The following is a 16,196-nucleotide window of genomic DNA, read 5'->3' as shown; positions in this document are numbered from 1 at the left end:
AACTGTATTTACATGAAATTGCATGTGAATGTTTAGAGCAACTTTATTCAAAATTAAAAGTCACTTAAATATCTGCCACTTGTGAAATGGGTAAATAAACTGAAATGCATTCATACCATAGAAGAGTGTTCAGGAATAGAAAGGAGGGAACTCCAGATAAGGTAATATGGCTGAGTCTCAAATACATTATGCTAACTAAAGATGCCATAGGCTGGATGATTCCACTTATGTGACATGGTAGGAAAGACAGAACCATTGAGATGAAAAACAGACCAGTGATGCCAAATCTGGCAGTGGAGAAATGAGTTGACTACAGAAGGGCACAGGAAAAAATTCTGGGATCATGGTTCTGTTCTGGATCTGGATGGTGGTATTGGTTATACAACTGAATGTGTTTTTCAAAACTCATAGAACTGTACATAAAAGGAATGAATTTGTATGTAAATTTATACCATGACAACAAAAATAGAAATAATAACAAAAAAATGCCTTAATGTTGTATCTTTATATATGAGAGCACACTGAAAATTTGAAGCCAGGACTGTGTAGTTTAGCACTAAGCAAAGAATTCTGAAGAAATCCACATTGGTAGTCATAAGCAGCAGCCTAATCTCTGCAAGCCGGCTCACACTGCATTTTACTAGGCCAAGGAAACAGGGGTGAGAGGATGAATGATGTGACACAAATTATCACCATTCTAAATATGTCATGCATACGTCCTGCTGACAAGAGGGACTGTCTGGCATGGTAAGTAGCTGCATCAGCTTTTCAATCTCCAAATATAAAGAGTGGGTGAAATACTTTTTTAATGTGGTACATAAGGAAATGATTTTTTTTTCCTTATAACTATGATTATAGTTGTTGGTTAAGTGGCATTTTTGTAAAAGCCAAATTCAAGGAGTGATTTGATTACTAAAATTAGGAATTAAACACTATCCCATTTTGTAAAATAATGTCTCAGATAACTTATGAATTTAGAAAGTGCCTATATTTTTTGATATTTCCAAAGAGTTAATAAAAGTTCTAATTTCCTCTCAGGGAGAAACATATAACCTGGAAGAACATGAATAAAACAGCACAGTAGTGTTCTCACTGTCCTGCTAAGTCCAATACATCAATGTGAATTGTGACCAATGTGAATTGTTCAATTATAGATCATAAAGGTAGCCAGCATAGTACTATTGACTGCACCATGAATGAACCAATGGCTACACATACAAGCTGGCAAACAGTGGTTCTCTGGCTTAGAAATATTTATGTAAACTATAAACTAATGAGGGGAGAAACCTCCTACCAGTAAAAACTTGTAATTTTTGGTATCTGGTTATCAGCTTCAAATCACCTTCTCTACTGTCCTGTTTTTTTACTCTGAGGCAGGTTAGAAAAATTTATCTGTGTTTCCTAAATCTTAAGCCTGCATACATTCTGGAGACGTGTTATAAATCCCAATGCTGTCAAAAAGCAAAACCACCCCTAAAGATGATGCAAACCAGCATAAGTGCTTGATAAAAATTTCTTGTCTGATTTACTAATTGGTCCATCCGTACGTAGCAGATTAAATATGCATGCACATTGCTTCAGAGAGCAATCTTCTTCATATTTCATAGAAACCAGTTAGCCAGTATAGAAAAATCTTCTTTTTCTATGGTTAGTATTCCCCTGTTGGAGATTTTTCATTCAGGTAAAGACTTTAAGAGAATGAATGAATGAATGAATGAATGAAAGTACCCCCCCAAAGGCATCAAAAGATGCACAGGTAATTTGAGGGCAAAACTAGAACTAAATGTCGTATAACACTCAAAATTAAAAGCATGAAAGAGAAAGTCATTCTTTTATAAAAAGAAACATACCTCCAAATGACTTGAAAATTATATAAATTGTGATGAGAATACTACAACTTAAATGGTAACATGCTAGTGGAAAATAAAAATAATGCAAAGAATTGCATGTGTCAGGCAATGTTTTAAGAACTTTGTATGATTTATCTCATTTAAGCCTCTCAACAACCCTATGAGGTAGCTTCTATTATTATCCCCATTTTAGAGATAAGGAAAGAGAATTATAGATAACTTATATCATCTGCCCATCACCATAGTATTATGTAAAAACAACCCTGGTACCTCAGGGGTTGAATGCATCAAAAATCCAAATTTTCACTTACGTCAACATCCAAATGAGTCATCAGTGGATGCTTGCTGCTTCAGCCTCCCTTCAGTTTAGGACTATTGGCACAAGGTTCTCTGGGTCTTCTGCTGGCTTCTTTGCTGGCTGACAAGTAGAGAGTAGGAGAGTGTCAAAATGCTCTAGAGCCTAGGTCAAAAAGTGGCGCACACTAATTTCGCATATGTTGCATTATCTAGGTGCCAGATATATGGCCTCAACATAATGTAAGTCAACTGGGAAAATTAATCTTTTTATTTGCTCAGAAAAAGGAAACAGGATTGGTGAACATTAGCTGTTTTTTTTTTTTTCCCCCACATTCACATAGCCTGAAATTAATAAAACCAGGGTTGGAACTTAGGTATTCTAGCTTTAGCGCTTAAGGCTTTACTTATAGTATTCTACCATGATTTAGAAAAAAGAACAAGTAGTGAAAGAGATGTAAGATTTAGCATGAAATAATTTTCTATCCTTCTAGAATCTCTGCTACTATTTATTAATAATACAAATCCAGAAATCTATTTCTAAGTTAAAGAATGGCTTAGGAGCTTAGTGCCTCAAAGTTGCCCATTACTTGTAAGGTGTTCACTTGCATTTGATAAGGAAGATATATTCACATTTTTATAATCTCCTCTACAACTTCAAAAAAAAGGCATTGAAAAGATTCCTTAAATACCATAGAATGGAGTGAGTCCGTGTTAGGAGAGTCCTCATCAGTTGAATTGAGTTTGATTCCTGAAATAATAGCTCCTCTCCATTCATTAAAAAAAGACACTTTTCTTTTATGATAATGCTAAGAAATACAGATCAAATACCATGTTATATATCTGGATTCAGACTTGCATATTTCATCACCTTAGATGCTGGTAGTCTTCCTACTTTAACCTAAGATCCAAATCAATGATAATGTTACATGAATCAATGACCACGCTTCAGAGCACTCTATGAAGACGGATAATTCAAGTACAGAATTTCTGTTCTACCCAAATAAGCTTTCTAACAAAATTAATCTGATGCATTTTTAATTATCTACATAAGCATTATAGTGTTGCATGTAATTAAGCATAAATGGTAAGCAGCTCAAATAGATTACATTACGGTAATTAGTATTGCTTTCCCAGAGTTAAGCCAAATTTTAAATTTTAGTTTGCATTTTGTTAGTTCTTCATAATTCTTCATGGCGTTAGAAGAATCACCATTTACCATTTCATCTGATAAAATGCTTTCAGTCTCTTTGCACATGCATGAGTTCTCAAAGAGGATAAATTTGATGAACGACAAAGTGAGTTGCCCTTGTCTCTTGCTATTTTCAACCACTAGATCCCACCTAAAACTCAAAACCATGTGTGAGGTCTGATCTTTCATACCCAGTTTTTCCCCAATTTCTCTCATTTTTTCTCAATTCTCCTCATTATTATCCCCATGTTGGTAACTATTTTCAACAGGTATATTCCAGATATTTAAAGTTTGGAGAGAGCAGAAAGATGTAACCAATAGCCTGTGGATTTTGTACTTTGAATTGAGAGGGCAAACAAGGAATTGGCCTCAAAAATTGTATGGAAAAAAATAATACATTTAAGGTACTGAGCTAACATGCCTGCTTTAAGGTATCAGATTAAATAAATTTGGTCAAACCTCTATCTTTATTCTCTTTATTTCATAATATATTTAATTATTTTCTAGGAGAAACCTTTCCTATTTCCTCTTTCTGCCCCAATTCCTTACTACTACTACTACATTTATCTCTATTCTCTGTCCCACTGGAATCTTTTTTAAATGTCTTAATTGACCCTATTAGAAAGCCCGATATATATTTTAGTGTTCATCTAATAATACTCCCCAGGGATTTAACATCTATTGTTCTGCTTACTTCCATGAACCCTTTTTCCACCTTGGATTTTGTCAAGTTTTTCAGCTTCTCCCATATATAAATTTGATAATTTCTTGGGCTTTTTTGTTGATGGTTCTTCTTCTGCTTGCCTTTCACATATAAAAATTCTCTGGGGTTTATTTGTATTACAAATATTCCTTACAAGGGATGATTCTTTCCTTTTTAGGCTTTAATTTCCTACTTTATGTTTATGACTTCCAGAGCTACATCCCAGTCCAGACTTGTCTTCTTAGATACACTCAAATTCTCAAGTCTCTCTGGGCCTTTCTGGTCAACATTTGAAACTAAACAGTCAACTATTTTCCCTCAAACTGTTGGTCCTCCTGTTATTCTTGATTCATTTTATTGGTACTATTAACTTACTGTCATTTTGCTTTCCTCAAGTGTTTGGCCATCCATTCACATAAATCTTCATAGTCTTAATGTGTGCCTTTGCCATGTCTAGGCCTTCAGGTAGCTTTTTAGGATATTTCACTCATGTTTTGCCATGCTATTAGGTACTATCAAACACTTCTGTCCTCAATTATTAGCAATGACTCTCATTATCAAAACTAAAAAGTCTACTTAATTTAAGAATTAATCCACTTTGACTTGGCCCCAAACAAGAATGCTAGGCCCATTTCCTACCACTTCAAACGCTGTGATTCAGCCACACAGTTATTTATCATTGTATTTCTTGTATGCTTTCTTGTCTTTTCATTTATTTTTGCATATTGTCTGCTTTATCTGGGATGCACTTCCATAAATTTTGTTCAAAATTTCAGCTTAAATTAAACTTTTCTCACGACTATTTTCCATGTTATCTATGCTCATTTCCAGTCTCTGGAGGATTCCTTCTCTTCCTAGCTCATGTCACTTGTATTTTTATTTAGCATTTCTTATTTTCTGCTTTTAATTGTATTGTTGTTTACGTTGTTTTCCTTCCCACCTAACCCCACCCACTTCCACACTCATGTTGTAATTCCTTAATTTGTCTAAAGTAATGTTGCATGTGTAGAACCCCAGCAGAGTGCTTAGCATTGAGTAGGTGCTTAATCAATGTTGAACTAAAGTAGCATATATATTCAAGGCAATTTTGGACTGATTCCACCATAATCAAACAAAATTTGACAACTCAATTACCTAATTTGAAGATGTAAATGAACTATCTTTAGGACCTAGTTTAATTTAATGGACTAGAAATGACACCTGAGAGTGTTAATCCTCATCCTAGAATTAAGCTATTTCATTGATTCATTCATCCTATAAAAATTATAAAACACTTTATCTATAGTGCACTACTAACCAAGAATGAAAAATAAAAATAAAATACACCATATTCTAACCATCACTGTATTATACTTTGGGAACTAAAGGCAGTATTAAAAATATAGGCTCTGTAGGCAGACTGACTTTGTTTTGAAGGGCAGCTCTGTCATATATTTGCTGAATAATCTTGGATTAGTTATCAACCATCAGTTCCCTTATCTGTAAATCGTAAATTACAATAATATCTGGAGGTTTGACTGTTATAGGGTTTCAAAGAGATTGCATATTTAAAGAACTTGGTATATGTTAGGCTTATACTTTGTAGCTATAGATACTAGTGAGGGAAACTAACATGTAAATAGCTACCTTAATGCAAAGCAAAAGTTCCATAATTTCCAAAGAACCATTCATTCCATATTTTCTATTAATAATGTGTTTTTACAGACCAAATTCCTGGTCTTTGTACATTACCTAAATATTAACATTGTATTAGCATATTATTAGCAATGACCCGAAACTCAAGCCTACAAATTAGATATAATTGATCTGCATATTGGTTGAATCTATGTCAAGGAAACAGAAATTGTTCTGGTATTTCAAGGGGGAAAGAAATTTAGTATAAAGTATTGATTGTAACGGAGAAATGGAAATTAGAAGTTTAAGAGAGCACAACTAGCTTTCAAGTTATGGTACTGGTAGTTATGTTCCAGCAAAGGGACTGTGAAATAGGAGGAAAGTCGAGAGTGTGAGTTCTAGAAGCAATGCAATGAATGTGTATCAGGAAGTGGTTAACTGTCAAATGCTGCTGATAGGTAAATAAGATGAGGACTGAAAGAAGGTCATTGCACTTATCAACTTCAAGGTCATCAAAGACATTTATGTAAGCAGTTTCTGTGGAGCAGTGGAAATGAAAGTTCGAGGAGTAGGTTAAATATAGGAACAGAGAAAAGCAAATGTATGTATTATTTTTGTAAGTTTTGTTATTAAGAGGAACAGAGGAATTTTGCAAAGGTGACTAGTAGAGGAAGTGAGGTCAAAGTTTTTTGGTTTTAATTTGGGGAAAAGAGAATGTTTGATGCTGAAAACAAGCTGGTACAGGGGTCAGAAAACTTTCTGTAAGGGGCTATGGTAAATACTTTAGGCTTTGTGGGTCAGAGGTCTCTGAGACAACTAGTCACCTATGCCTTTGTAATGTAAAAACAGCCACAGGCAATATGTAAACAAATAGGCATGACTGTATTCTGTAAATTTTTAATTGTCAAAGAGAGATGGGCTCTTGTTTGATTAATATAAATTATTTAAAAAATGATTATGAGAGCAAGCAGAGAATGGCTGAAGTGATATCCTTGAGTAAGTGAGAGGGGATAGGATTTGTGCACAGGGATGGGAGGTGGGCTTTGATTATGAATTCAACCAAGTTTGAAAGGCAAGGACAGGAATATGCAGAGGTAGGTAAATGTGAAGCAAAAATCTGTGGAAAATCTCCTTGATTGCTTCAATTATCTCATAAAAGGTAGGAAGCAGGATCATAATATGTGAGTGACCGTTAGGAAAAAGATTTGGGGTCTTAAAGGAAGATGCATGGAATAATTGCATGAAAGAGATGGAAAAATGATTTGGTTAAGAAAATATTTTAGATAGTGAGATAGCAAATTTTCTATTTGGAATGCTCTAGCTTTCTTTTCCACATTGGAGCATTAAAATATTTTTATTATATATGTATGTATTTCCTGAAGCACCAGCTAAACTTGTACCATTATCAACATATCTTGAATTCAACATATCTTGAATCATTTAATTTTAATTTTCAAAACCCTTATTTTTCTCCCCAGGAGAAGAGATTGTTGCAATCCATTAATACCTTCATTTTCAGACAGCAAAATCAGTCACACATTTTATCCATATATTTTTCTGGTTTAGCAAATTTTATTCCTGTTAGAAATTGTGCAATGAATATGCCTCTGTCACTTCATCTCTGTTTCATGCATTTATCATATTGAATTCTAATCTATTCTGAGGGTTTGGTAACTTTTGCTTCAATGATGTATTTGCTCTGAACGAGTTCAGATATAATGAAATATATTATGTCCAGTATTTGTCTGATATTTTGTCACCAATGAAAGATAAATTATTGAAATGGAATATATTCACATTGATTGCTATGAAGGTTACACGTGGATTATAAATCAAAACAAGTCCTCAAAAGATAGAAAATCAATTGATATGTCAGATAAGAAATGTATAAATGTTGAAATTAACCACTGAGTTGACATTTTTCCTCTTGAAATAATTTAATTTACCAGAATTTGAAAAGATTTCTGACTTTGAACATACAAATTAAGCTAAAAGTGAAAGACTGAACAGATCTGAAATTTTGTTAACAATGCTTCAAACAAATACAAGCCAACATATTTTAGAGGGAGTAGATATCATTTTTTCTCTCAGCCATTCTCATAAATTTTCAAGGAGACCAATCAGAACTGTATTATTGTGGTTATACCCTGAGAAATTTTAACAATATTTAAATTTAAATAGGACATAAGTGTGCATAGTTATATTAACATAGTGTCTCTCTTTTTCTTCTCCAGAACTATTACCCAATTGCCAGCTGTTGAATTGTCAGTATAAATGTGCAGTGGTCAGAAATAGTACAAGATGTTACTGTGAGGATGGATTTGAAGTAAAAGAAGATGGAAGAAGCTGTAGAGGTAAGTAGGATATGTGACTCTTTTTTTTTCTTAGGAGAGGCTTAGTTAATGGACATTTTAAAAAGTATCTTTGAGCACCTACCATGTGCTTCGACAGTGTTTAATTTTTTGTTTGTTTGTTTCTTGAGTTTTAAAAGATGATGCTCCCGTATAAATCATACACATAAGCATACCAAATATGCATTTTCACCAATCAATTTTCAAATAGTATTGCAATAATGTCAAATATGGGGAATGTTAATGATGGGAAGTAGTTTAGGTTAACCATGAAAACATTGGATTTAACAGTCTTAACTTCCCAAATGTTTCCTGCCAGTTATACAGCTGCAATATAGTAGACATCTGCTATGAACTGAGTTATGTTAATAATATCATGCAATATTCTTTATAATTTTTTTCATTTTTTGCACTGGTAATTCTGGAAGTTGGCATTTTACTAACAGCAATAATGAACATAAAAATATTTATGTGTATTTTTAATGTCATAATTCTTCGTTTTTTGAATGCTCTACTGCACATGTTTACTCTGAAATGACTCGCCTCGGCCATACTGAACAAGTTGCTTTTCCATTCTATTAACTTCTATTATATATATGCTAGAATATGTATATAAACCTGATATATCTGTAATATGAATAATACATTATTTTATATGGTAGAGTCTATATATACAAAACATAAAATATAGACTCTATATATAAAGTCAAAGAATATCTGCATTGCTAGAGACACTAATAGACTATTTTACAAAGAAATTGGTGCTTTGCCAATTACTTTAAACCTTTGCTTTAATATTATCAGTTTTACTTAGAAATAGAAACTTAAAGTTGAAAGAGTCCTCAGAGAGAATATTGTTCAAAATTCTAATGACAGAAGTGAGAAAAGCAAGACCCTGAGAAATTAAGTGACTTACTTAAGTCCTACACATCTTCTCAGTAATAGACTTGAGGCTAAAGCTCAGGTCTGCAGAGTTCACTTATTCTTGTCTTGAAGAGGTTCATCGCTTTTTAATGTACATCTGGGGCTTGAATTTTTCATTTGTTGTTTGTTTTCTGCATAATACAAATATTGTAGAAACACTTACTTTTAAATGCTTGTCAAGCTCAGAGGCTATTTAATCTGACCAAACCAAACTAGTATATTTATTTGATTCACACTATTTTTAAACCAACATTTAAAAATCAGAAGATTGCATATAAAAGTTCAGACTTTCTGAAAAAAAAAATCAGATCTGGCAACATTAGATACCTTATAATCACAAAAGTCAACCATAAATGAATAGTACTTCTGTATGCATGCACACATACATGCAATTCCCAGTTCAAACCAGCTCTTTCCATTCACACAGGGAAGGCTAATATACCTACATAGCATCCTTACTCTTTTGCTGCAACTGAATCCTATAGGAATCAGGATTTTTCAGCTCCTTCTGCATTGATCTCTTTTTCCCTAATCTCCTAATTAAATCCATAAAAATAACCATAATCAATATCTTCTTTTGAACCATTAGTAAGGAATTTCACATCAGCCAGTCTAGGTCACTACTGAAAGAAAGGCTCTTTTTACTTTCTCTGTACTCCTGGATGGCCAGATTTGACCATTATTTATGCTCTCCTGAAGCTGTATTTCCAGGGTATTTTCTGTCCTTAAGAGGGAAAAGAAAGGCAGCATTATAAATAATGACATGCCTATTCCTCTGCAGCCAATTTTGTGGAGTTACATGAATGTCATAGCAGTGCATTCTGGCTAAGAACAACAACAACAAAAATCATTACTCATATTGCTCTCTGGATAGCATAATCATGTCAGAAAAACTAAAATAGGAATCAATAAAATTAAAGTTGAAAAATCTGTGAAAATGGAGGAGAATCATTTCTGCCATTAGGGGCTGGATTTTACCAAATGCGAGATTTAATTTCTTTCATAATCACTGTAAACTTAGCTTCAAAAACTATTCTTTTTATCTCCAAAGCAACTTACTTCAAGCAAACTATCCACGAATGCAAGCTGTTATATGAAGCCAAAGAATTCTGAGAAAAGTGCAAATTAATGCCATACAAATGCACAGTTTCCCAATTTAAATGGCCCCTTAACTACTCAGGAATATTTTTGCTTTTCCTTAGTAAACTCTTTTCTTAGCTCAGTGTTCAGAGGGTGGGCTGAGTTCCCACCCTTGAATCATGTGTCTAGTCTTTCCTGTGTGGAGCCCCCATCCTGGCATTATCCCACCCTTAGTCACCTCATTGCCATAGACTAAGGTACATTCCAGAGGGGTTCCTAAATAACAAAAGACACTCCTATTGTTAAGAAAATTGCAAGAGCTTTAGGAATTCTGTGCTAGAAACTGAAGATAAAGACCAAATACATATTTTTATTATACCACTTATTCTTATTTTAGTATAGCACCATTCATTGCCATCTATCCAGTCATCACATGTCTCTTCGGGCTCTTAAACATTTCACTCCATTCTCTCTTCTCCATCTCCCCTACCACTGACTTAGTTCAAAATATAATGGGATTAAAATACAATTTTTGTGAATTTAGCACATAATTATTTTTCCAGGATCTCTTCTCTACATGCACCAATCCATTTTTATTTGTGTTTATTTAGTTTTAAAATATAAAGTTGATTATATAGCTCATCCTTAATGCTTTCCCAATGCCTATATATAATGTACAACCCTTTACTTTAGCATAAAAATAACTTCATTATCTGTCTCCATAACTGCTTTCCAGTGCCATCTCTTAATCCTTCCCCTTATCTGCCCTTATTCCACTTGACCCCTTATACTTCTTTCAAATCCCTACTATGTCATCTCAGTATCATGTCACATGCTTTTTAACTGGAATGCCCCTTTCCATCTTATCCCTTCTTATTGAATCTGAGAAAATCTAAATTATCCTTTAAATCCAAGTCAGGATGTAGCCTTCACTTAATATTCTCCCTCTAATTCCAAGCAGGTTGACTTCCCTGAGTTTCTATCATAACTATAGTGTGCCTCTATTATAAGGCAATGCATAGAATTAAAATTATACTTCCTTAGACTTGTTTGACTTAGAGATAGGAACCATGTTTTATCAATTTTTTGTTTCTTCAGGGATTAGTAAAGTACATGGTACACAGGACAAACTAAATATACATTTGTCCAAGTTATTACCTGACATATTTTTTTATTTGCCTTGTTGGCTAAGAAGCATTAAGTATTTGCTGTTTATAGAGATTTGAATGAGATGCAGGAAGGAAGAGTATAAGGACAGGGGGCATGTAAGAGAAGAAGTAGGACCATAGATATTAAAATAAAATTTAAGATGAAATGTTTCCTTTCAACAAGTGCTTAATAGTTTCCTCTTTTTGATCAAGTGAAGGCTCGAAACTCTTAATATGTTTATTGAAAACCATGTTATCAGGCTAATTCTTTGCAAAAATAATTTAAAAAGTCATCAACACTAGAACTATTCAACAGATATTCTTTGGAGTGCATTTTATGTTTTTGCGAAAATATCCAAGGGCTTCTAGCCTTCATACTATCTTTTAAAACAAAAGATTAAATCTTTTTATAATAAAAGATTTAAAATAAAATATTAGATATCTTTTAAAATAAAATAAAAGATCTAAATATTAGATATTATCTTTTAAAATGAAAGATTTAAAATAAAAGATTAGATACGGTCTTGTATCTCTATACTATCAAAGCAACATTGAATTTTGGCTTTCAGTTAGTGTAGTTTTGAAAAGACTTATTGGACTTGTGTTTTTCTTTCTGAAATTCTATTTCCAAAATTTGAAAAAAAACAAAGTTTTTTCAAGGAGAAAAAAAATGCCCAACAATAAATCTACTTAGAAGTGATGCTCATTTTCTTTGTAGATCACGATGAATGTGCTATTTATGGTGCATGCAGCCAGACCTGCATAAATACACATGGATCCTATGCCTGCAGTTGTGTGGAAGGCTACATAATGCAGCCAGACAACAGATCTTGCAAAGCCAAAAATGGTAAGTTACCTCTTTTTTATTTTTTTGTCCTTCTAGAATTTCTTACTTCCTTTTTGCAGTTCCTTTTCACTGGAAATCTAGTACAGTAATATGCACTTGGAAGAAATAGATTTTTTTCTTCATTTTAACTCAATGATCCATACCTAAAAATCCAGAGCAGTTATTTCAGTTGTCACCAATCAATACAAAACTCCTTCCACTACAGGAAGTTTCTAGTTTGAAAAATCTGTTCAAAAGAAATGGATTAATTGAATTATCCATCTCTCTCGTGGACTATGCAATAGATTCCTAACTGGTTTCTTTGAGATCTTGCTTTCCCACCAAAATCACACTCAACATGAAAAGTGATCTACTAAAATATAAACCAAATCATGTCATTCTCTTGCTTAAAATCTCCCAATTACTTTCACTCCTCTTCAGAATAAAATCCAAACTTCTCACAAGACGTGTAAGGACCTAATGTTCTGATCATTTATCTTTCCCATCTCACTGATTGCTACTCTCTTTGTTCATCACACATCAACTTTGTGCTTCTTCAACTACATTGCTCTTATCTTGAAGTCTTTCCTTGCTGTTTTGTTTGCCTGCAGTGCTTTTCCTTATGATATTCACATTCTTACCATTCAAGTCTTAGCTAACTCAACTTTCAGAATGACCTTCACTCACCATTCTGCTTAATAGTATATACCCTATCTATTGCTCTTATTTCCCAATTTTATTTATGCGTTTCTACTCAATCACTAGATGATTTTTCATTTTAATTTTCTTTATATCCCTACCATTTGAAATGAACTCATAAATATTTGCTTATCATCTGATTTCTCCAGAATAATGAAGTGTTATGAGAGTATTAGAACTTGTTAGTTTTGATTGCTGTTATTTACTGAGTTCCAATCATATCCTGGAACACATAGGTACTCAATGAATATTTGTCAAAGCAAGGAAGGTAGGAGGGAAGGAAGGAAACAAGGAAAGAAAAGAAAAAGAAGGAAGAACTTCTCTTTTTGGTTAAAATGACTAATATCAACACTCCACTTTGAGTAAAATTTTTTAGTAAATTTTTTTTTTTAGTAAATTCAAGTGTTTGAATTTCATGTTTCAAAACTGTTCCTTTTACCTGTCCCTGAGAATAAAGCCTATAGTTTCTACACAGCATTCAACCTACAGCAAATATTGATGATTTGTGAATGAAATAGCATTGAGATGTGCTAGTAACAATAGGATAATGCTAATTTTTCTGTGGGCTGGATTAAGAATAATACAAGGAAATTCACATCCTATTCTATCTAGCTTCTGACTTTACTCAAATCTGGTTTCAAAAAAAAATCTGGTTTCATTTGATGAATGTTCAAATTATGATGTTTTGATAAATTAATGAATGTCCCCACCCCTTTTTTAAAGATTTTATTTATTCACAAAAGACACAGAGAAAGGCAGAGACACAGGTAGAGGGAGAAGCAAGCTCCATGAAGGGAACCTAACATGGGACTCCATCCCAGGTCCCCAGGATCACGCCCTGGGCTGAAGGCAGCGCTAAACTGCTGAGCCACTCAGGCTGCCCCCCACCCTCTTTTGTTAGCGATTAGAAAATTAAGCATGGATGGGATTCTCTTTTCCGAAGCCAAATTGAGCAAAACATTGGATTTTCTCAGTAAACTGCCATAGCCATCTCCCTTTAGAGCTTAACCTCATGCTATACTTTTAACAATTTCCCTGAGATAGTGTGTTCAAATATTTACAAATCATGTATGTATACCAAATTAGAAAGAACTTCTTTTACTTCTTGGTTTACTTCTTTAAATTACTGACTTGGATTATAGAGCCCTATTTATGTTTCAGGGGCAATCCTTGAGAAAAATTAAGTCAGGTTGCCTGTTCTTTTTCTCTACTACTGAGAGTTCTGATTTAAAATATTGATGGGCTAAATAAGTAGAAGGCTTGTTCTTTGCTGTTTATATTGATCCACACAATATTGCTGTGGCTATACAGGGACAGTGTAATGTGATAAACCCTATACAGTGGTACTTCCTCTCTTTCTACACAGAGAAAGTATCTGCCAATAACAGAATGTAACCAGAGAGGGATGGTACATGATAATGTAATACTGCATCAAGGAGATTTAATGACTCTAGAATTGATAATGGAACATATGGGACACCTGGGCGGCTCAGCGGTTGAGTGTCTGCCTTCAGCTCAGGGCATGATCCCAGGATCCAGGGTCAAGTCCCATATCAGGGTCCCTGAGAGAACCTTACTTCTCCCTCTGCCTATGTCTCTTCCTCTCTCTCTCTGTGTTTCTCATGAATAAATAAATAAATCTTTTTTAAAAAAGATAATGGAACATATAAAAGCCTCCACCTCTTGGTCACTGGCTTGATGACAGTATTGGTCTACAGAGTTTAAAAAATACGGTTTTTATGGAAATGTTCCTAGGCTTTGTAGTTTTAGAAAAATGAGTTGCTAGTAATATAGTAATGGCACAAGTCTAGAACATATACTGACTAATTCTAAAGGTCACATAGATATTTGAACCAATGTATTCATACAAATTCGAAAGGAAAACTATCAGCTTTGCTTTAACTTTCTCAAATTGATAACAAATAAACCAGAGGATATTTTGGATTGGTTATATGTAAAATGTTACTTAACACATCAACCTTACATCTTGTGGCAATTTTTTCATACTTTGGTGTTGCCATAAGTGATGGGTGCTAGGAAAATGTTTTAAATTCAATCACATTTATCTTAAAATTTTGTCAGTCCTCCTTTCCATTACCTGGCTGCTTAGATTGGCCCCTCTTTTTTCTTCCTCTACAATCGAACCCTACTGGACTCTAGAACCTAACTTTTTCTCCAAGTCAAGCCAGACTTCCAGGCATCTTAGAAGTTGGGAGCATCGAAAACTATGGGACGTTCAAATGGGCTGGCCCAGAACAGTGGATGTGTATAAAAGATTGATAGGCTTTAGAAAAACAGATTAAAAAAAAAAAAAAAGGAATATCAAACTCAAAGGATACAATGGGAATCTAGAACTAGACTCAGGTGGGTTCTGCAAAGGCCTTACAAGAAGATTGATGAGGAAATAGAAAGGTTCTTAGGAGAAATAGCCTTTTATGTGAAGGCAGAGAGCCAGTCAATTGGCCTGGAAGCTGCTTGTAAATTTCAGCACAGAATGATATTGTGGTCACTCCCCAATTGTTCACCCTAAAACTTGCCTCGGGATCTTATTTTCAGTATAATAACTGATAGTAATTAGGTAAATTAATTGATTAGGTAAGTTCATTGATTATCCCTGCTTTGTAACATAATTCTGAATCCAAGTAAAATTCACAAGGCTTAAGAGTACCTTTAAGAAATAATTCTGATAAGGGGGAGGGGATTTTCAACACTGTGGCAGGTGGGGGGAAGGAATTAATGTTAGGCAGGAGGCCTTTCATTCTTGTTAATTCATACAATGCAGACAAACTCTTCTTTTCTAGCCTTTGTAAGATTGACCTGACTACTGAAATGTAGAATCAATCATTCAGGGTTGGGAGGAACTCAAAGGTAATCTAGTCCAGTTATCATTTGATATCAAAATAAATAATTTTGAAATGGAAGAAAATTTACAATGTACATTTAAAAATAATTTTAATGAGTACTAGATCATACTGTATAAGAGGATACATACTGGAATATGAATGTCATATTGGAGTGTTCATAACTGGAATGGGACACACATTAAAAGCTAGTGATTTTTTAATTAAACATTAGGGTTTGTCATTTGAAAAAATGTTTTAAAAATAATCATTAGAATATCTATATGTACCAGTAGAACTTCCTGTATATTCTTTATACTTTTTTTAGATTAGAGTTCTAAAGAGTTGTCATATCTTAAAATGAAGTTTTTTTTTAATTTAATTTGTCTTCTTTTAATTGATTTAGACCAATTTTGATGTAGAAATATCTATTAAATGTATGCACCCAGAGCTAACAGTGGGCTTTTGCAGAACCTGTAAAAATGAAAGTAATGGCCAAGAATGTCTAACTTACAAACTGTTGCCAGTTTTAATCCCGATAAATTCAGGCTCATTGGACTGTACTTTTCAGTCTCCTAACTACTTGCTGAAGGCAGGCACTTAACCCAGTTTACAATTCTGCAGGACCAGTAGGACTCTACTGATTGGACTAAAGCAGTCCTAGGATAAAGAGCA

General features: G+C 33.8%; 1 protein-coding gene across 9 annotated transcripts in view; it reads left to right on the top strand.

Annotated features, from left to right (window-relative positions):
• Positions 1-16,196, top strand: part of LRP1B (LDL receptor related protein 1B) — a 1,828,472-nt gene that overhangs the window by 831,558 nt on the left and 980,718 nt on the right. For all 9 annotated transcript variants that reach the window (XM_077861563.1, XM_077861564.1, XM_077861559.1 and 6 more), the window contains 2 exons: positions 7,888-8,007; positions 11,875-12,003. In XM_077861563.1, coding sequence (XP_077717689.1) covers positions 7,888-8,007; positions 11,875-12,003 — 249 coding nt within the window. The remainder of the gene's footprint in view (positions 1-7,887; positions 8,008-11,874; positions 12,004-16,196) is intronic.

The sequence above is a fragment of the Canis aureus genome, chromosome 20 (genome assembly GCF_053574225.1).
Source record: "Canis aureus isolate CA01 chromosome 20, VMU_Caureus_v.1.0, whole genome shotgun sequence".
Classification (NCBI taxonomy): Eukaryota; Metazoa; Chordata; class Mammalia; order Carnivora; family Canidae; genus Canis; species Canis aureus.
This window is presented reverse-complemented; position numbering and strand designations above follow the sequence as displayed.